Below are 22,799 nucleotides of genomic sequence, written 5' to 3'. Positions count from 1 at the left end.
AGAGGATAGAGGTTGATGAAGGAGATGTTGAGAGGACAAAAGCAGATGTAGTTCAGGAAGAGAGGATAGAGGTTGAGGAAGGTGATGGTGAGAGAACAGCAGCAGATTAAGTGTAGGAAGAGAGGATAGAGGGACAACAACCTGATGTTGAGGCTGAGAGTAGAGAAGTAGATGAAGTTCAAGTTGAGGCTGAGAGGATAGAGGTTGAGGAAGCTGATGGTGAGAGGACAGCAACAGATGCAGGAAGATGAGGGTGAGAGGACAGAGGTTTAGGAAGGTGATGCTGAGAGGACAGCAACGGATGAAGTGCATGAAGAAATGATACAGGTTGAGGAAGCTGATGTTGAGGCTGAGAGGATAGAAGCACAGGATGGTGAGGGTCATAGGTTAGATGGTCAGGCTTACAGAATAGAAGTACAAGACTTGGAGGATATAGAAGTAGAAGTCTGTGATTGGAGTACATCACGTGATGATGATGATGGTGAGATGCATAGTGAGGATGGATTAGTAGACATAAATGTGCAGTGTGATGTAAGTGACAGTTCTGGTAATTTGGAGGTTGAGGTTGAACCTGTTTTACTTGGGTCTGAGTCAGATATGGAAGAAGATGATATTAATGATTCCATTTGGTTCAATGACGAATGGCAATCTGAGGACTTAACTTCTCTTGATATTAGTGATGAGGACAGTGAGGATGAAGAAGGGTATGGGCATTTTTCTACGTTTACTATGCCCAAAAAAATGATTGATTTCAACTGGGAAGTAGGAACATATTTCGTGGATAAACAAGACATCCTTGATGCCATCAAAAGTTATGCAATAGACAATGGGAAAAATTTGAAACTTGTTAAAAATGATAAAAAAAAATTAGGGTTAAATGTTTGGGATCAAAAGGAGAATGTCCGTGGAGGGCATATTTTGGTTTCATGGATGCAATAAAGTCATGGCAACCGAGGACTGTGGTTGACAAGCATACATGCAGTAGGGAACACAAGTTGCGAGTATTCAATGTAAAATGGCTTAGTAGAAAATTGGAGAAAACACTGAGAGAGAATCCTAATGTAAAGGGAGTTGATATTAGAGATCAAATTACTAGGAAATGGAATATAGCAATTTCTAAGAACATGGCTTACAGGGCCAAAGCCAATGCATCAGACGAAGTGGTTGGGTCCTTTAGTAAGCAGTATAGTAGAATTTATGATTATGCTCATGAGTTATTAGGAAGAAATCCTGGGTCCACAATCAAGGTGAAAGTTGAGTCATATGATGGGAAATCAATCTTCAAGAGGTTTTACGCATGCTTAAAGGCATGCAAAGATAGCTTTGTCTCATGCAGGCCAATCATTGGCCTTGATGGAGCCTTTTTGAAAGGCAGACATCGTGGTGAGCTATTAACTGTTGTGGCTCGTGATGCAAACGACCAAATGTTGCCACTGGCGTATGCAATCGTAGAAGTTGAGAACAAGGAGACTTGGACTTGGTTTATGGAGCTATTGATTGAAGACCTTGGTGGACTTGAGGTGTGTTCTTCACTTACAATCATATCAGATCAACAGAAGGTAACTTCCATTATAATTATTGACTTCTATCTTATACAAATTTATTCAAATCAATACCATCTCACCATTTTTATTCTTCATTCACAGGGTTTGTTACAAGCAGTACAAGGTGTTGTTCTTGGAGTTGCACAAAGATTTTGTGTAAGGCATTTATATGCCAACTTCAGGAAGAAATTTCCTGGAAAGAACCTGAAAAAGCTTATGTGGAGGGCAGCTATAGCAACCCACCCACAAAAATGGGAGAACGAGATGAGATGTATCAAAGAGGTCAACCAAGATGCTTTTCGACACTTGTTAGCTATTCCTCCAAGGTTTGGCACTCTCAGTTTACATAACTTTTACTTAACTTTTACTTTCTTGTTACTCAACATATTTATTGTGTGACATACATCTTTATTGAAGGTTTTGGTCTAGATCAAGGTTCACAACCACACAACTCAATGTGATTCTTTAGTTAATAAAATGTCAGAAGCCTTTAACAGTGTGGTGGTAAATATGAGGACAAAACCAATTATTACAATGTTGGAGGAAATCAGATTATACATGATGAAGAGATGGGCCACTAATAGGTCAAGGGTAACGTCATTTAAGTCATCAATTTGTCCAAAAATACTGAGTAGACTACAAAAGGAGGGACTACTAACAAAGAATTGGATTCCCAGGTATCCAAAATTTATGACATATGTATATCTTTGTTTATGTTATCCGAGATAGTAAAAAACTAATGTTACCTATTGATTGACAACTGGTCTGCACAAAGGCTATTTGAAGTAAGACATGTGTCCCAAAGTGGGGAAAAGTTTGTGGTGGATGTAGATCAATATTCATGCTCCTGCAGGAAATGGAGCATCAGTGGCATACCTTGTGTACATGCACTTGCAACAATGAGGTTTCTCAACATAGATCCAAAGGACTACATACCTGTGTGCTTTAAAAAGTCTACATATGAAGAAATTTATTCCTCCATTATATATCCCATAATGGAAACAACCTCTGGGAGGTAACCCAAAGTCCAGATGTCATGCCTCTATCAACAAGACAGATGCCTAGTCGTCCTAAGAAGAAAAGGAGGTTAGAGCAATGGGAGTTGAAGAAAAGTAGCACCATAATGTCAAAAGAGGGATAACTGAAGAGATGTGGCATTTGTAGGGAAGTGGACCACAACAGAAAAAACTGCCCCAAGAGAAACCAGGTGCAGGAAGAGGGACAACAACCCAGTTCATTGCCTGAGGGTGAAGCAGATGGACAAGAACCACTTCTGAGTTGAAGATTGTTATCTATTTTAGTAGTACCAAATGTAATAGGGCAAAGTTTGATGTTTATCATCTTACAAACATGTCTTCTAAATAATGCTTTAATGTTTCAGTATGTAATAGCCTAAAGTATCTTACATATTGCTACTTGTATGAACAATGGATGACTACTCAATCGTATTAATATACAAATGTTCAGTTCGAAGCCTATGCATTTTCTTTATTCTCCTGATATTAAATTTTATTATTTATCATCATTGTGCCCTTAGTTCAATTCCTCTTAAAGTTTTGTTTACTCAGGTCCCAAGAATACAGTATTTTGTATGTTTTATTCACAACTGTTTTACAGGTTGTATGTTTTATTCAGAACTGTTTACTCAGCCTTTATTGAGAACTGTTTTACAGTTTCTATGCACATGTTATGTTATACATAGGGCAACTGCTGACAACAAAATGAAACCAAAACAATAAAACTGATTTTTCCCAAATTATCATTTCATTCAAGATCTGAAACTAATACATCTTCATTGCAGAAAACATAAATACATTAAACAGAACTACACTAAAATTATCAACCCTACTACTAATACCAAAACAGACCTAAATTATCAAGCTCTTCCCATCAACATTGCAATTATAATGATGTTCATCACACATAGAACACCGACAACCCCAACCAAAAATTTCATCCAACTTTGAAGACCCATCATAGCTTTCTACACACCAACTATCTTCTTATCACTTTCATTTTCAAAACTCTTCACCAACCTCTCATCATTTGCTTCCAGCACCTCACAGCTAACACTTTCTTCAATTCCCCAATCACTCAACCACCTGAAGTAGTTGCATCCCCCATTTTCACTTCCAACCTTATACCTAGGGCAACCCCAGAATTGTTTGCCACGATTCTTACTGGTTTTCGCAGTCCTCAACACAGACTTATCTCCACAATGGCAGATCAGCGAACTATCATTCCTGTTCCACCCTCCATCTCCACGAGAGCTCACAGACCGCAAATGCTTTCTTCCACACTCATTGCAAGTGGAAGAGGAACACGAATGACCCATCGACATTGTTGCGTCTTCTGCTTTCGCACTCCCCACTGTCCAAACTTCAACTACTTCCCAATCCTAAAATAAAAGAACCCAAATGACTTCGCGCAAGGTAAAGAACCCTAAATCCTATATATTTCACAAATCAGATTATTTCAATTTAATAACCATGAATAATGCCACGTTTAAACTCTGAACAAGCCACGTTTCAACAAAAAAACACGTCATCCTCCCACCTGTGCAAAAACTTAACCTCGTTAACGAAATTTAATGGCAGGGGCTTATTTGATGCAAATTATCACTTAAGGACTCAATTGGGGATTCTAATAAGAAGGGGATCAAAATGGGAAAACCTCACATAAATTGGGACAACTAAAGGGTTTAAACCTATATTTTAATTTAAATAAAAATGCTTATGTGGCAAGTGAAGAATGTCGTGGCAACTCTCTTGATGTTCCAAAATAATATTCCAAATAATTCCCTACAATTAATAATGGAAATAATTAGCATCAGATAATTCAAATTAATTAAAATAAGAATTATTAGCCAAATGAAGCCCAAATATCAAAAGTGAGGAAATATTGGACAATTAAGCACAATTTCCTAATCAAATGTAGTACAAAAAGCTAAGTGAGTAGTATAAAAATATTGATTCATCAGAGGCCATAAGGCATTGCTCTAGATTTTGACTCTAAACAAGTGATGCACTTGTAGCAATGTCTTTGGACATCTCTTCTCATGTGGGGCCAAAAGAATTTGTCTTTTAGCATGCTTAGGGTTTTGTCTACCCCAAAATGCCTCATTAACCCTCCCTCATGCATTTTTTTGACAAGGAGTTTTCTATGTGATCCTTGGGGTATACAAATGCCGCCTTCCTTGAAGAGATACTCATATCTCACATAAAATCCTCCTTGTGGTTTGTGCAGACATTCCTCATAAATAGTGGCAAACTCATTATCTTGAGCATACAATTCAGTTATGTTATCAAAACCAAGAATTTAAGCACCTAATGTGGCCAACAAATTGTTTCTTCTTGATAAAGCATGTGCCTTAATGTTAGAATTGTCTTTCACGTATTTGATAACATAAGAGAATTGTTCAATGAACTCTAGCCATTTGACATGCCTCTTTTGCAACTTGTGTTGGCTCTTCAAGTATTTTAGTGATTCATGATCACTATGAATGATGAACTCCTTGGAAACAAGGTAATGTTTCCAAGTTTGAAGAGCCCTCACAAGAGCATAGAGTTCTTTATCATAGGTGGGATAATTACAAGTGGCCCCATGAAGTTTTTTGCTGAAATAAGGAATGAGGTGGCCTTCTTGTAATAATACAACACTTATAGTATCATCCAGAGATATCCCCTCTCAATGTACTTCTCACCCCACTCAAAATCACTATAGTAACAAGATGTGAATACCCTTACAATCTTACCAAAAGTAGAGAACACTCACGGCTCTCTTTACACCTTGAAAGCAATACCAACTCTCGATGAGAACAATCGCAGTTCTCTCCCCCTAGCACAACAACATAGGAACACAATACTCAGATTGCAAATTCAAACATTGAAATTGATTGTCCAGGTACACTCCAATAGTGCAGAATGAATCAATACTGTTCAGCCCAATTTCTTGATAGAATCTTAATGTATAAACCCAATTTTTATTCTTGATTCTTGAAGACGGCTCTTGGACTCTCCTGTAGTAAATACTTAATCAAAATGTTAGTTATGAAATTGATAGCTCAAAAGATTAGTTTGAAACAACGAGCAAGAAAGTTATTTATAGGATTTTTGAATCCTGACGCAATTTAATTGATTACGAAATTAATGTAATCTGTTAAGTTTTTCCTTCTACTTTAACAGATTTGCCTCTATTTAGATTTAACAAATTATACAGCACATGCAATCGATTAAACAATTCATACAAGCCAGCAATAAATTCATATGACCGTTAGAAACAATCCAAGCTTTAAATGAAATTGATTTTGACAAGAGAAACATATTTAACTTATTATGAAACTTATGTAATCGATTATCTTCAATATTTAAGCAAATTTTCAAATCAATTTCTATTCCAAATAGATCAATGCACTTATCAAACACATATTGGCATACCATTGTGTTTTAATCGATTATACGACTTATGTAATCGATTACTACACAGTTATTTGGCCATGTTAAACATATAGTAATATCTGGAGAAATCTAACAGATTATATACATTACTTAACCGATTATTTCTTACCAGAAATGAAACATTCAATCTATTTAACTCATGAATCATTTATCAATAATGATTTCATACATCAAGAACAAACACAATAAAGGTAAAGTAATTATTATGCCATTTGTTGTGTAAGAAACCATAAAACCATTCTTTTGTTCATCATAAAAAACATAGATATATAGGGTAGGTATAGCTCCCCCTATCAACACTTTTCAACCTTTTTCTCCCAATCTAAGCATGACACTAGATCAACTTTACTATCAAAATGTGGAAACTACTATGATCCAAAAACTATCATGCAAATTAAAATGATGTGAATTATCACTCATGATGTTGTGAAGAAGAAAGTTTGTCACAAAGGTTTTCAAAATGTTCACAACTATGAATGATAAAGATTTTCCAAAAAGATTTTTCTTTTTGGTGGAGGATTTCTAGAAAGAAATTAATGATGAAAGTGTTCCAAGTAGTTCCCAAGAAAGAGAGGTGAGTCACAAGTGAACAAGTCTAGAACTCAGTCTTTCCTAGATAGAGTAGTCTAGGATTACTTTCATCAATGTTTTTTAAGTAAAAATCTTCAAAATAATTTTCCCTAATGGTGTTTGTAGAGTGTTCATAGAAACCAAAGAAATATCATTCTACTTGAAAACAAAGGAACCACCGTATATATCACAGAGACCTAAAAATGAAACAAGAATTACAATAATCAAAATAAGGTAGAAAGAACAATAAAAACAATTCACTACGCTAGGCAAATCCTATGTGAAAGTGTGAGTGACACTTGAAACCCCTTGACACACTTTCAGTTCTAACGTGCATGTACTATTACAATGTTTAGCCAAAGATATGTGACTGCACCAAAAGTAATGGTAATAGTCTCGTGTACACACTTTTGTTTTTCATTTTTTCTTTTTACTTTTGTACTTTTTGTCTCTTTCTCTTTTGTTTTGTTTTCAACAAACATAAATACCACAAATTAAATTTGTAAAACTCTTAAAGACAATAGCCTAAATAAATAAGAGTTTAGTTTTATAGATGGTTTTAACTCTTTTTGAATTTGATTAACCGTACTTATTGTGATTGAAGCCTTGACTAGACTCCAACTTCTTGTTACAACTCACAAAACGTGTAATCTTTCCAATATAAATATAACTACTAAAATTTACATATTCACATTTTTTTAATACCATTACATGAAAAAAGATCTTCTCAATTTTGCAACTAATACAAAGCAGACCTAGAAATTTAAACCAACGATCAGGCATGTAGAGTTCTTGAGTCATATTGTACAATTTAACATCAATTCATATAATTAATACAAGTATGGGAAGTCACAAATTGTGGCTAAAGTGATGATCCTACATCAATAGGGTTCGGTATGACTTAAGTACGAAAAAGTAACTTTAGCAAAAAATGGGTCCAATTCTTTTTTCATTTCCAGCGTACTCTTAATTTTTAAGATACTCCCAAGCAAAAGTAACTTTTAGCAAAAGAAACTAAAATATGATTTTTCAAATGAGATCTCTGGAATGAAGTTTTTATAGTAAAAATTTACCAAGTATTCTTTATTATATAATAAAATCATTTTAAAAACTGATGAAAAGGTATTTTCATAATTTTCTTTCATATATATAAATTCAATCTATTCTTAGTAAATTTTTAATTAATTTTATTACTATTATAATAAAAAGTGGAGGCAGTAAGTTTTCACTTATTTTAAGAAATAATTTAATTCTTTTATACGTTAAAAATTAAATTGAATTTTTATTTTTGTTAAGAATTAAATTCACCACTTGAATGAAAGTGTTCATTCCCCTGATAAAATAGCGATTTCCAAACAGACAAGGACAGATCCTCCGAAGTTGGATCCCTTTTGATCCTCTGCATTGCTCCACATCGCAACTTCTTCCACGCACACTGCTGCAGCAACAATTCTCAGCAATTTCACTCAACCAAACCAAAACTTTCACTTCTCCATTTTCATGAGCATTCTCTCTTATTCTAACTCAGGTCCTTCAATTCAATTCTCTGTGTGAATCGTTAGAGCCTTCAAACGCCATATTTTCGCCAGTCACTGCTCCATGTGACCTCCTTCATCGCTTGTGTTTCCACTGCGATCCAATGATTCCGTTGCTTAGCTTCACTCTCTTTCCCAAATAATAGAAAACCCCATTACAATGAACAGTTACCCTTTTGGATCTCAGGCTTCCAAGTCCTTTCTCGCATACCCAAGAAGCGATTTTGACTTAGAATCGGGAACTGCCATAAAACGAACCCGAAAGCCCAAAAGTTCCCCCTTTCACCCTATCAGAATGATAAAGTCATTTGGGAATCGATTGCACCACTACCTTAAGCTTCACCCTCTAAAGGGTCTCTTCTTAGCTTTGTGCTTTGTGTTCATACTTGTCATGATTTTCTCCTTTTATGGAACCCCATATAAGGTGCAAAGTGGCTACGTAAAAGCTGAAATGAGTTCTGATGATTTCCCTTTCTCCAAGCTTCAAAACCTTGTGATGGTTGCTGGGCATTCTGTTTACACTAGTAGTAGTTGTGGCAAAATTGACAAAGAGGATTCTTGGTTTTTAGAGTCTTATCAGAAGAATCCTGGCCAAGCTTCCACTTTTGTGACACACATTCTTCAAGGGATTGAAATTGCGGCAAAGGATGACTCTGCTTTGCTCCTGTTCAGCGGTGGAGAGACTCGTAGAGAAGCGGGACCTCGCAGCGAGGCCCAGAGTTACTGGGCTGTTGCGGATTCAAAAGGGTGGTTTGGTGAGTTATGGAACTTGCATTGTAGCATATTTTGTCTGACTGGTGAAACTAAATGCCTGCTTAATGTTTATTGTTAGGGATTACAGGTTAGGAACAATTATTAAAGGAGAAGGAATAGAATAGAATTCCCTGATTGTACTGTTTATCTTTGTCATGTGTTTGACACTGCTGCTTTGGGTTTGTAGTTTGTTGGTCCCAGGAAGATCAGACACTATGTGCGAGATATGAATGTCCAAAAACAAAATATAAATTGACATAATAAGAGATAATTGAAGATGGTCGATTAAGTAGGGAATTAAGCTGGTCTTTGGTTGCACTTATGCTACCCATGTATGTGAAAAAGAACATGTGAATCGGTACATTGAATTTGTGATTTTCTTTATTTATAGTCATATTTTCTCATTAGCAACAAGATCATATCCCTTGGGAAGTGCTATAATTTTAAGACAATATCATATTAATTTAGTAGAATTATTTTTCAAATTTCCATGTTATAGAATATTTCCTCTAGTGTTTACTAGTCATTTGACAGTTTGGCCTATCCAAGAGATGATGCTAAGAACTTTCTTATGGGGATAAGATTGCATCAAGATTCAGTCATAAATCTTTGCTTGTTAGATCTAGTCTTGCATATGCTTTTCAAGGACATAAAAAATATTATCCATCCCTAACTATGTTTTGTTTTTTTGGGATGACAGTCTTTATTGAGGGATAGGGAAATGGTTAACATTAGGCTTAAACTTTGGACACACACTTTGGAAACAAAGGGTTTTAGCTTACTAGGCATACACTAAAGTCTATGCATATTAACTTTAGCAAGAGAGAAGGAATCTGACTTGGAAGTTGTGAAAGTTTGAGAGATGGTAAAAATATTATTACTGTGGTTAAAGTTTCTATTACACAGAAAAGTCCTATATAAGGAACAATGGATCAGCCCTAAAAGCCCAAAACTAAAAGGCCAGTTATACAATACAATATATTTCAACACTCCCCCTCAAGCTGGAGCATATAGATCATATGCACCAAGCTTGGAACATATACATTGAATCCTAGGCCCCTTAGAGATTTGGTCATAATGTCTCCGAGTTGTTCATTAGAATTGACAAACTCAGTAACAAGTTCCTTAGTCAACAACTTCTCTCTAATAAAATGACAATCAATTTCTATATGTTTTGTTCTCTCATGAAACACTGGATTGGAGGCAATATGAAGGGCTGTTTGGTTGTCACAGTACAATTTCAACGACTCATTTGCACAAAATTTCAATTCTTGGAGAAGTTGCTTGATCCACACAAGTTCGCATGTAGTCAAAGCCATAGATCGGTATTCAGCTTCAGCACTAGATCTAGCAACAACACTTTGTTTCTTACTTCTCCAAGATATAAGGTTCCCTCCAAGTAGAACACAATATCCTGTAGTAGATCTTCGATCTATTGGAGAACCAGCCCAATCTGCATCACAATATCCTTCAATCTGAGTGCTTCCCTTGTCCTCATACAACAATCCCTGTCCTGGATTTCCTTTTATGTATCTGAGAATTCGAATCACTGCATTCCAATGGTCAACATGTGGATTCTGCATAAATTGACTCACAACTCCCACTGGATAAGAAAGTTCAGGTCTTGTTATTGTAAGATATATGAGTTTTCCAACCAGCCTTCTATATCTCTCTGGATCTGAGAAAGGTTCACCTTGATCTCTCATTAGCTTTTGATTTGAGTCCATAGAACTATCAATAGGCTTGCAATTTGTCAAGCCTGTTTCCTCTAAAATATCAAGAGCATATTTCCTTTGTGAAATGATGACACCTTCTTTTGACTGTGCCACTTCAATACCAAGGAAGTATTTTAGACTACCCAGATCTTTAGTCTGAAAGTGGTTGAACAAATGATTCTTTAATTGAGTAATTTTAGTGTTGTCATTCCCTGTAATAACAATATCATCAACATACACCATGAGATAAACACATTTGTCAGGAGAAAAATGACCATAAAACACTGAGTGATCCGCCTCACATCGTTTCAATCCAAAATTTTGCACAACCCGACTAAATTTACCAAACCAAGCACGAGGTGATTGTTTCAGGCCATAGAGGGAACGGCGTAATTTACAAACTAACCCAGACTCCCCCTGAGCAACAAACCCAGGAGGTTGCTCCATGTATATCTCCTCTTCCAGATCACCATGAAGAAAGGCATTTTTAATGTCCAACTGGTAAAGTGGCCAATGACGAATGGCAGCCATAGCAAGTAAAATACGAACTGTACTGGTTTTAGCCACAGGAGAAAAAGTATCACAATAATCAATGCCATAAACTTGAGTATATCCCTTAGCTACTAGACGAGCTTTGAGACGATCAATTTCACCAGTAGGACCAACCTTAATAGCATAAACCCATCGGCAGCCAACAGGCTTCTTACCAGGAGGAAGAGGAACAAGGTCCCAAGTACCATTGTGGTCAAGGGCCTGCATTTCATCAACCATGGCTTGACGCCATCCAGGATGATCAAGTGCCTCATAAATATTATTAGGAGTCTTAAGGGAGGATAAGGAGGAAACAAAAGAGAAATAGGTAGAAGACAAACGATGATAACTCAAAAAATTATAAACAGGATATGGATTACGAGTAGAACGAATACCTTTTCGAAGGGCAATGGGCAAATTATCATCTGAGTCAGTAGAAGACGAGGAGGATGAAGGATCCATGGTCTGGTGAGCTAATGGAGGAGGAGATGAGTCTAGAGGATCTTCATTGTTCTGAGCTTGAGATTGTCTCCGACGCTGATATGTGAGAAGAGGTGGAGGAACAATGTCATTCACATTTTGAGTTTGAGGTATAGAAGCAGGAATAACCAAGGGATCACACGATGGTAGAGACAACATTTGTTGAACAGATGAACGATCCTCCACAGAGGACGAGAAAAACGGTGTATCCTCAAAGAATGTGACATCAACAGACATATAATATCTCTTGGTGGAGGGAGAATAACATTTATACCCTTTCTGAAGACGAGAATATCCCAAGAAGACACACTTAATAGCCTTTGCGGATAGCTTATCAAGACCTGGAGAAACATTATGGACAAAACATGTACACCCAAATACACGTGGGGAGATATGATATAGAGTGTCATTTGGAAAAATGACAGAATGAGGAATTTTATTCTCAAGAGAGGAAGAAGGCATCCTATTGATTAGAAAACAGGCAGTGAGGACTGCATCGCCCCAGTGATGTACAGGAATATTAGTATTCAACATCAAGGAGCGTGCAGTTTCAATGAGATGTCTATTCTTCCTCTCTGCAATACCATTTTGTTGTGGAGTGTGAGGACATGTTGACTGATGTAAAATTCCTTGGGAAGATAAAAATGAAGAAAACGCTGAAGAAAAATATTCCTTAGCATTATCACTACGAAGGATTTTAATTGTCTTCCCAAATTGGTTCTTAATTTCATTAATAAAGGACACAAATATGGACAAAAGTTCAGATCTCTCTTTCATTAAATAAACCCAAGTACATCGAGAGAATTCATCAATGAAGGTTACAAAATAATTAAAACCAAAAGAAGTGACACGACTTGGTCCCCAAATATCAGAGTGAATAGTTGAGAAAGGAGAATTACATAGTGTCTCAGACTTTTTAGGATGAGAAGATCTAACATGTTTTCCTAATTGACACGACTCACAATCTAAGACTTGAATGTTCTTGAGACTTGGAACCATCATCTTCAACTTGGATAAACTTGGATGGCCCAACCGATCATGCAAAAGTTTTGGAGATGAACTGGTAAAACAGGAAACTGAAGAGCTATGTTTCAAAAAATAAAGTCCTCGAGACTCATGTCCTTCTCCAATCAGGCGACCCGTACCATGTTCCTGTATAACAAAGGAATTAGCAGTAAAGGTTACAGAACAATTTAAGGAACGAGTCAATTGGCTCAAGGAGATAAGGAAACTCTACCAATTCCCTGAGATGCAACTTTGGATCCATTGGCAACAGTAATTAAATGAGGAATTTTCTGAGAGGACATGGAAGAAAATGAAGAAATAGTACCAGAGATATGGTCTGAGGCACCTGAGTCAAGGATCCATGGATTGTGACCTTCCACAGATTGAGATATACAGGCAGTTGACACATTGGACATGGAAGAGGATTGGTCAGGATTAGAAGATTTTCCAGACTTATACTTCAAAAATTCTTGGTATTCTTCATTTGAAATTTTGGGTTCGAGATCATCAGATTTCGAAACATGAGCGACTTTGTCAGGATATCCATGTAAGGCATAACATTTCTCTCGAGTATGGCCTATCCTCTTACAATATGTGCACTGAGGACGCATACCACGGCCACCACGTCCTCCTCGGTTGCCTCTGCCTCCTCCTCTTCCTTGTGGTGCTACCATAGCTGATGTTTCAATACCACCAATTGAACTTTCGTCTTTAACTAATGAAGGTACCCGAAGAAGTCGAGTAACTAAGCTGTCCATTGATGGAACTTGATCACCAGCTAACATTTGATCACGAACATGATCAAAATCTGAATGTAGACCTCTTAAAATTAAGACCATATAAAACTTATCAAGCTTCTTGTTTAGGCCTTCTAAAGAATCAGCCATAAGGAAATTCTTCAATTCTTCTACAGCAGCACGGGCCGTTCCTATGTAAGTAAGCATATCTTGATTGTTTTGTTTGAGGAAAGTCACTCTTTGAGTTGCATCAAAGAGACGTTGCACATCATTAGCAAAGATATCCTGAGTTTTTCTCCAAAAGGAAGAGCACGATTTGTAAGGTCTTAAAATTTCTAAGACTTCTGGTTCAACAGATTGCCATAAGACAGCACATAGTTGAAAATCAAGTTTCTGCCATTGAGATTTCTCTTCTTCAGGAACGGTGGAAACATCTTGTTCAAGATGATCATGGTGTCCTTGACCAAGAAACCATAACTCCACGGAAGAAGACCAAGATAGATAGTTTTTCCAATTGAGTTTTGCAGAAGTAATGGTTGGAGTAGCAGAGAGAGACGGTGTTCCAAGCCCAGCCATTATAAAGTCAAACAAGAAAAGAGGGGAAAAAGGTGTGGGAAGAAACCCTAAACGGAGCAACCGTCAACGGAACAGCAAATCAGAGACCACAATACACTCAGGAGACGGAGGCAAAACGACCGGCAGTGGCGCGGTGAAGATCCGACACGGGAGAGGCGGCGCGTGAAGCCCACGCGCCCGAGAGAGGTTAGAGAGAAACGACGCGTGACGGCGCGTCGAAAGAAGGATGAGGCGGCGACCACCAGGGATGGGTCGCGCTCGTCGAGGCGCACCGAACCCTTAACTTCGCCGGCGACGGCGGCGGCGGCGACGGCGGACGGCGGCGGCGGAAGCGACAGTGAACGACGGCGCGGACAGTGAGCAGCGGCGAACCCTAACCCGCTCTGGATACCATGTGAAAGTTTGAGAGATGGTAAAAATATTATTACTGTGGTTAAAGTTTCTATTACACAGAAAAGTCCTATATAAGGAACAATGGATCAGCCCTAAAAGCCCAAAACTAAAAGGCCAGTTATACAATACAATATATTTCAACAGAAGTCAAACTAGAAGATATTGTACAATAAGTTCATAAGTTTAACTATAACTTATTTGGTTGAGCAGTTGGTGAGTTAGTGTAAATACACTAGCATTGAGTTTGAATCCTTCCTCAGAATCAAATAAAAAAAATATCTAGGATTAATATTACAAAAATGATAGAGAAATTAATGATATGTTACACTAAGATACTAGCAAGAGGACCATAATAGAGAAAAATTTAGAGAGGTATTTGTGATTGTAGAGTATCTACCAAAGTTGAATGTGAGTTTTACATTTAGTCCGTCAAGCTATATTAAATGGCAGTGAATGTTGCGCTTTAAAGGGGTGACATGAAAGAAAGGAAGGAGTCATGATGGATGTGAGGCCACTCAAGAAATGACAAGAGACAAAATTATTATATACAAGAAGAGATTTGTATAATATTGATTGAGAAAAAAATGATAAATATCCAAAAAATTGGTTTGGACACATGCAATTAAGGCCAATAGATGGCCAACAATTAAAATGGTAGATTGTATATTTTTAGTTTTTGTGAAAAGGAAAGAAAGACCAAAAGAGACTTCTGAGGAAGTTGTTAAGGTTTTTAACAATGTTCCATGATGTCATATGATTCATCTAACATACAATCATGTGTCTGAATCATGTTTACAATTATGAGAGTGTATACTCTTGTACTCGATCATATGAGTAAGGGGGATGCAATGAGGTGACGTCATGACAGATCAGGAGAAGAGCAGATGTAGTTGGATCACATGGTTGCCTTTAAAATCAGAGGATCATGTACTGTGTCAATCCATTTGTTTGCTAAAATACCTGACCCGAAAAAGAAGCCAAACTCTTCTGTTTTCCCCTAGGGTTCCCATTTGCAAACCAAACAAAATCAAAGAACTCTGAGCCACACATGCTCTGATTATCGACAGCACAATCATCATTGTCATCCTTGTCAACCATTGCAAGATTGACACTGTTGTCACTGATGCTGGCTTCACCACCATCGGCCATCACAGGACTTATTGGTAGTTGCCTTTATTTCAATTGTGTTTTGTTCTGTATTTCTTCTTAATGCTTTCTTCAATTCTTGCTACCATTTTGGAGAGTGTTTTGTCCTCTTCAGAATTTGAAGAAAAAAATGGCATCATTGAAGGTGGTTTAGGTCATGCTGCTAAAAGAGGAAGTGGTATCAGAGCAAAGACTGGTCCTACATGGACTCATTGGGTTTGAATTGATGGGGAAACAAGAAATGTGAAGTGTAAATACTGTGATAAAGTATTGACAAGAGAATTTATTGATTGAAACTTCAATTAGCATGAACTTCAAAGGATGTTGGAGCTTGTATAACCATTCCTGAAGATTCATGAAGATGTTAAAAAATTAATGTTGGATTTTGTTTATTAGTTGCAGCAAAATTTGATTAAAAAGTCAAAATACAAAGGATTTGAAAGGGGTAGTAGAATAGGCGATTCAGAGGATGCTGGACAAAAGCTAAAGCAAGCAGAATAGGGTCATGACTCATCAAGTATTCTCATGAAAGTGGAAGTGATCAATCAAATTGCTATCATTGCCATTTTCAAGAAAAGTGAGAGGATGCACGTCAAGAAATTGCCTTATTTTCTTACAACAATGCTTTACTATTTAATTTATCAAAGAGTAAAGTGTTCAAGAAGATGCTCGAGTTGGTTGCCAAACATGGTACTGGATGTAGGCCACAATCATACCATGAAATTAGGGTGAAATATTTGAAGTAACAACTTTGGGCAGAACATAAACTGTTTTGCAAGAAAAAATGGGTGCTCTATAATGACAGATGGATGGACTAATAAGAGGAGGACTATATAAATGAAATTCTTTTTCAAGATAATGTGATGTCATTGAGGAGTTTGGGGAAAAGAATGTGATCGAAGTTATAACTGATAATGCAATAATTACACGGTAATTTGAGACTTGTTGACACAAAAGAGAAAGAAGTTATATTGAACACCTTGTGAGCTCATTGCATGAATTTAATGTTGGAAGATTTTGAGAAGAAAATGCCACTCCGTCAAGACACAACACAAGTGGTAAAAAAATCATAACCCACATCTATTCAAGAACTACTCTTATTTGCTTATTGCAAAAATTTACTAAAGGAACGGATTTGATAAGACTAGCTAATACTCATTTTGACACTTTTTATTTGACTTTGAGATGCTTGATTGAAAATAAGTGATTAATATTAGGATGTTCACATCCAAGAAAAGGCAATCTAGTCATGTTGTAAATACTATAGATGGAAATCTTGTCGCAATATTGATATTTATTTTGAATTGCATGAGGGGTGCATTTTCCTTAATTAAGGTGTTGCGCATGGTTGGGGACTAATGAATGAACAAGAAAAATCAATGAAGTAAAAATCCATATGTGTTATATGCATGAAATATTTTTTGAGCAGTGCTTTTATGAAAGATTGTCATGGGATTCATTTATGAAGAAATGGATATGCTAAAATGGTGATACAAAGTCCCTTCAATGGAGTTAGTAAAAGGTAATAATACCTTTCACTTGTTTGATTTTATACTTTTTTTTTTAATTATACACTTTGTTTGGAGATTAATTTATTTATTTTTATCTTTCATAGCCACACTCCCCTTTGCGAAATCATTAATCAAAGATGGGACAGCGAATTGCATGTGCCATTGCATGTTGCAGGCTATATTATCTTAATCTCAAGTTGCACTATAATCCTGAATTTGAAATTGATTATGAAGTGAACCAATTAATATATGATTTATCATCGAGGATGGTATGAAATGAGTTAAGTAAGACTGATCCTTATATTGAAAGTTTCAAGAGCAATTTTAGATTTTTTTATTTTGGTAGTCTAATGGCTCAATTTGCATTTAAAACCAAAACTCCAGTACAATAGTGGGGAATCATATGGTGTTGAACATATAGAATTACAAAGGTTTTCTAGCGTGTAGTTCATTTGATGTGAGTGTAATTGGAGTGCTTTTGAAAGGGTAAGAATTCAAAGTTATGAAATTGATTTTATAATTATTTATCTATACTATCTAGTAGTCTAGTGTAATGTGTTAATTAATTTTATAACTATTTTAGTCCACACCAAGAAAGAAATTGTTTACAACAAAACATCAAGATTGAACAAGAAGATCATACCTGACTACTAACATTGATGTTAGAAAAACAAATGACTAAAACATTGATGATCTTGCTTCTGATGAAAAATGGACTCCAAATTGGAGGAACCTCCAAATCATCCTTAGGTGTAGCAACACCAACTTTACTAACTTCTTCATTTTCTCCAACTTCAACTAAGTGTCTTCATCTAAAGCATCCAAAGTTGAATTTGCTTCATTTTCCTCCATAGTCCATTCATCATCAAAAGCAAGATCATCGATGTTATAGTCCTTTGTTTTCTTAACATCCTTCTTCAATCTTGAATAAGCCATCACAAACACCACATTATTCATAGTCTTTTTCTGTAAATGATTTCTTTTCTTGGTGCGGACCTAAATAATTATAAAAGTAATTAAAATATACTAGCCTCTAAAAAATAATTATAAGATCAATTTCATAAATTTAATTCTTACCCTCTCAAAAGAAATCTAATTATGATCACAACTGAATGAACTACAAGTCAAGCTCAATACTCTAATTGCAAATCTTCATAATTTTGGATGTTTATCACCATTGTGATGGAATTTGGTTTTTGAGTGCATGTTGAGCTATCGAACTACAAAAAAATCCAAATTTGCTCTTAAAACTTTCGATTTGAGCATCAATCTTACTGATCTCATAAATGTTTCCCACCAACCTATCCAAACAATCATGCATTCCACGTTGCACCTCATAGTCAACTTTAAATTTAGTATCATAGTGCAACATGGGATTAAGGTCATATAGCCTGCAGCATGCAATGGCCTATATAATTGGTTGCCCCATCTTTGGTCAATGATTTCCTAAAGGGGAGTGTAGCTAAGTAAGATAAAAGTAAATTAATCTCCAATATAAGTGTAAGATAATTAGTTATTATTACCTTTTTCTAACTCCACTAAAGACTTTGTATCTTATCTTTAGCAATATCCATTTCTTCATAAATAAATCCCATGGCTGCTTTCACATTGGAATTTGCCATGCACAACACCTTAATGAGGGGAAGAACACCCATCATGCAATTCAAAATATTTTTCCAAAATCTCTTATCCAATATCAAATTTTCCACAAACCCTCCATCTCTAGTCTTCTTGAATTTAGGAGAGAATATATTATTTTCTATTATATGTCTCCTTACATGCATTAGATATATATACAAGAGCTCATTGATTGAGCAGCCTATTCTACGGAACAAATCCCTAAAATTGTGGGATTGTTATTCTAATAATAATAGCAAGATACAGGGAATATAACAAATTAAATACATGGAAATAATATTTAAAGTTTCCTAAAATATATTTTGACAAGTCTTTATCAATTGACTAGATTTCCACCCCTTTGATGTGAACATCTTAATAAGTGACCTTTTATTTTCATTCAAGCATCCCAAAGTCAAAAAGGAAGTGGCAAAACGAGTATTGACAGGGCTTATGAAATCTGCCCCTTTTATAAATTTGTGCAACAAGGAAATAAGACTTGATCTTGAATAGATGTGGATTGTGATTTTCTTACCACTGGCTATTGTTTCATGATGGAGTGGTATTTTCTTTTCAAAATCTTCCAACATTAAAATCCATGCAGTGGGGTGCATAAGGTGTCCAATATAACTTTTGTCTCTTTTGCATTAACAATTCTCCAGCTGTCTTGTAATTTGTTGCATTGTCAGTTACAATTTGGATCACATTTTTTTTTCCAAACGCCCTCAACAACATCTTATAAACTTTTTCAGTTGTCTTGCATATGTCAGAAGCATCAATAGACTTAAAAAAGACAGTCCCCTTAGACTATTAACCAGAAAATTGAGTATAGTCCATCTCCTCCTATCAATCCATTCATCTATCATTGTTGTGCATCTATATTTCATCCAAAATAGTTTATGTTCTTCCAAGATCAGATTGGCCTTTTGATCCTGTTGCTTCAAATATTTCACCTTAATCTTATGGTATGATGGTGGCTTAAATTCGAGACCATGTTTGGCAACCAACTCAAGCATCCTCTTGAACTCTTTGCTCTTTGCTACATTAAATGGAATAGCATTGTTGTAGAAAAATAGAGCAATTTATTGACATGCATCCTCCCTCTCACTTCTCTTTAAAATGGAATTGATAGAAGTTTGAGTGTCCCTTTTCTTGAAAATACTTGACAGTCACCTCGCTCTCTTCTTGACTCAGTCTTTTTCTAGCATTTTCTGAATCACCCGTACTACTATCCCATTCAAATTTTCTAGATATTGAATGCAAGGGTAGCAGCGTAGGCAGTGAGGACAGAGTGCTGAAGACAGTGAGGGTGGTGATCACAGGGGACCATGGTGAAACTTGTGCCTCGTGTGTCTTCCCCGCTGGTTGTGATCTGTGAAACACAATCCTAACAGAAAAAGGTAAGAGCGTTGGGCTTTTTGGGTTGGGCCAGGTCAGTTTTAATAAAAAATGGATCACCAAACCCTAACATCACAACACCAAGAAGATTGACGCAGCGCACCATCCTCCAATCCAGTGAGCAACCTTGGATAGTTTTTGTTTGTATTGGACAATTATGAATTTATCGTTTATTATGAGTGATTTTATAAATTTTGAACCTATTTCAGTTGTTATGTATTGGATCTCACTATTTATGACTTTTTATAAGTTGTTATTTTTCTTGTCTATATTATTTTTAATGCATGCACAGGTTTATGAATAAAGTTTTTTCATATACTACAACTTTTACGAGTTGAGCAATTTGATCTGAATAAATAGAAATAGTGCATGAATTAGGCTTGTAGATTTTAAAATCCAGTGATTTGAATTTATGGAAAGCAACTTCAATATTCCAAATATTTGATTTTAATGTTGTGTTTTGGATGAACTCATTCTATTTGAGTCCAACTTCTGTGATTTGAAAGCATAAAAAATCATAGGGAATGTTTATTTCAATAGGAAAAGAAAGGAAGTGCAGTAAGGAACATTCATATTGTAAAAAATGTTTTCTTGGCCTTGTTAATGATTTAGGAAGAGATACAAAACTAAAGTTTCAACGGCTTTTCTTCTGATTAATGGTTTACGCCATGGACCTACTAATGAATATAAAGTTGGCTCGATGAATTTCTGTTGCATAACAGTTTTATCAGGCTGCTGTTGATATGAATTTCACTATCTTTCAGCTTTAGTTTATATGCATATGCTTTCCAAATTAATTTTTATCAGAAATGATGTCATACTTTTGGGTCTTTTGTAGGTAAAGAAGAAAGTGTGAAATGGAGAGCACTTACAGAGGAGCATGCTCGTGACAGCTTTGAAAATCTTCTATTTAGTGTCTGTCGATTCCGGGAGCTTACTGGCTCCTATCCCCAAAATATAACTGTATGTAAGCCTTTCTTATGTGAAATGAAGAATTCTATTCTTTTATTGCATTGCAAGCTTTTACTGGTTAGATTCATTAGTTCCTTCTAAATGCTGATTTAATTTATCGAATATGTTATCCTCCATTCTTTTCTATGTCTATGAAGGAACCAAAATATATAACAAAATGTTTCAATCTGATTTGTTCAATCTGGAAATCAGGTTGTAAGTTATGATTTCAAGGAAAAAAGATTTGCACATCTACATCGATCTGCTATTGGGTTTCCAGAGTCAAGGTTCTTCTATGCTGGTACTCCTGCTACATCAAATTCAAAAACAGCTGCTCTAAGAGGTGAGGAATTGGTTAGAACTCAGTTCCAGAAAGACCCATATGGCTGTCGAGGTTCACTTTATCACAAGAAACTAAAGCGTGACCCTTTTCATCGTTCAATTCCTTATCCCCATGGGTGCCCTGAAATTGAAGGTTTATTCAAATATTGTGGACCAAATCCTTATTCTGATGCACTTCCATGGACACAGTAAACATGACACAGTCAACTTATACAACTGTATACTAACAAGTACAGATACTAGACACAAATTACTTTTGATTCCATATTTGACTAAATTGTTGATAGATAATGAGAAGATTAAATTTTGTTGCTGAGAGATAATGACAGATTGTGTAGATCAAAGTGTTGCATGTTTGTGTGAGGAGGTTTGTTGAAGTTATCAGTTACTCAAGACGGTTCAAAAACATATGTCCAGGTTTCATGTTCTGCAGTTTGATATGTTGCAATGTATATATCGAGGGAAATTTTGCTTAGTTTTTTGTATTTTATTATTTATGAACCCTCTATAATTGAATATGGTATAAGTGAACCTTTGTTTGGATGAGGATGGGTGGAAAGGGAAGGAAAGGATGGAAAAAAAGAGTGGAAAGGGAGGTTACTTTTACGTAAGGAAAGTGGAATATAAATGACTATAAGTGGGTGGAAAGATTGTAGATGTGATTTATATGAGTGAAAAGAAAAAGAATTAAATTTTTTAATTTAATAATTTACTAAAATGTCTTTGCATTTATTTTATTAAAATTGGTTTAAAATAATTAAGTAAAACGTGTGTGTATAATAAACTCAAAAAAAGTTAGAACTTTATTTATGAAAGCAATAATACATAATTTTCAAAATTTATTTTACTCAAAAAAAATTGAATAAGATAAAGATCTAGAAAATGACGTTTTAGAAGTAATAGTGGGTTAAATAAGTTATTTTAATACTAAAATTTTTTAATATAAATAGTTTGTTATGAATGAGTTTTATTATTTTAAAACAAATCATTTTTCTAAAAGCCATTTTTCTAAAGGTTTTTTACTTTTTTGTAATATTTTTTCTCTATGTTCTTCTGATTAAGGAACTAAGATTAGTAGGATTGATCTTTGCGACGAGTTTCTTTGTTTGCGTAAGTTGGTTTTCAACCCCTTTTCCTTGTCTTTTCTATTTCATCTGGTTGCATGTGTGGTTTTTCTTACTTGCATATATTCTTGTGTTGTATTTCTTGAATCTCTGTTTATCAATGTCTTTGTTGGCATGGTCATGTCGTTTTGATGTTTTCTCTAGGTGTAAAAGAGGAATAATTTGCAAGTTAAGAGACATCTTGGCTCTTTAGGATTTGTTAAGAACTTTGTCAAGATAAGGAAAATTAGTCTTTAATTCTCTTGTGGTGTTTTTGCTAAATTGATGAGTGCATATTAATGGTTGATTTCATGTTGATAATGAACTTTATTTGTTTTGATGCATTTAATTTGTGGTGAATATGACTATTTTGGTTTTGGTTTACATAGCTGAATTATTTGTTCACAAATTTGTTTGTTTGTACTTAAGTTTGTG

At 35.6% G+C, this 22,799-nt stretch overlaps 2 protein-coding genes and 2 pseudogenes across 2 annotated transcripts; 2 read left to right on the top strand and 2 right to left on the bottom strand.

The window, feature by feature from the left end:
* The first annotated feature begins 1,124 nt into the window (after positions 1-1,124).
* LOC148206365 (uncharacterized) lies at positions 1,125-1,704 on the top strand. Its single transcript, XM_088103460.1, has 2 exons — positions 1,125-1,553; positions 1,642-1,704. Exons 1-2 carry the CDS (start codon positions 1,125-1,127, stop codon positions 1,702-1,704), a joined length of 492 nt encoding a protein of 163 aa, XP_087959586.1.
* A 6,498-nt stretch (positions 1,705-8,202) lies between these two features.
* LOC148206362 (uncharacterized protein C57A10.07-like) lies at positions 8,203-21,713 on the top strand. Its single transcript, XM_088104242.1, has 3 exons — positions 8,203-8,861; positions 20,807-20,931; positions 21,133-21,713. Exons 1-3 carry the CDS (start codon positions 8,267-8,269, stop codon positions 21,451-21,453), a joined length of 1,041 nt encoding a protein of 346 aa, XP_087960368.1. The 5' UTR covers positions 8,203-8,266; the 3' UTR covers positions 21,454-21,713.
* Positions 17,591-18,325, bottom strand: LOC148206364 (uncharacterized; annotated as a pseudogene).
* LOC148206363 (uncharacterized) lies at positions 18,492-20,685 on the bottom strand (annotated as a pseudogene).
* Positions 21,714-22,799: the final 1,086 nt, after the last annotated feature.

This window comes from Vigna umbellata, chromosome 1 (genome assembly GCF_029865625.1).
Source record: "Vigna umbellata cultivar VRB3 chromosome 1, Vumbellata_1.0, whole genome shotgun sequence".
Taxonomy (NCBI): Eukaryota; Viridiplantae; Streptophyta; class Magnoliopsida; order Fabales; family Fabaceae; genus Vigna; species Vigna umbellata.
The sequence above is the reverse complement of the archived record's forward strand: the minus strand, read 5'-3'. Positions and strand labels throughout refer to the sequence as shown.

What these genes read in the sequence shown, in the direction of transcription:
- LOC148206365 (XM_088103460.1), top strand. Translation starts at nt 1,125, where the DNA reads ATGGCTTACAGGGCCAAAGCCAATGCATCAGACGAAGTGGTTGGGTCC. An exon ending in TTACAATCATATCAGATCAA is followed by an intron (nt 1,554 to 1,641) that starts CAGAAGGTAACT and finishes TTATTCTTCATT; the next exon opens with CACAGGGTTTGTTACAAGCA.
- LOC148206362 (XM_088104242.1), top strand. Translation starts at nt 8,267, where the DNA reads ATGAACAGTTACCCTTTTGGATCTCAGGCTTCCAAGTCCTTTCTCGCA. An exon ending in GGATTCAAAAGGGTGGTTTG is followed by an intron (nt 8,862 to 20,806) that starts GTGAGTTATGGA and finishes GGTCTTTTGTAG; the next exon opens with GTAAAGAAGAAAGTGTGAAA. An exon ending in CCTATCCCCAAAATATAACT is followed by an intron (nt 20,932 to 21,132) that starts GTATGTAAGCCT and finishes TCTGGAAATCAG; the next exon opens with GTTGTAAGTTATGATTTCAA.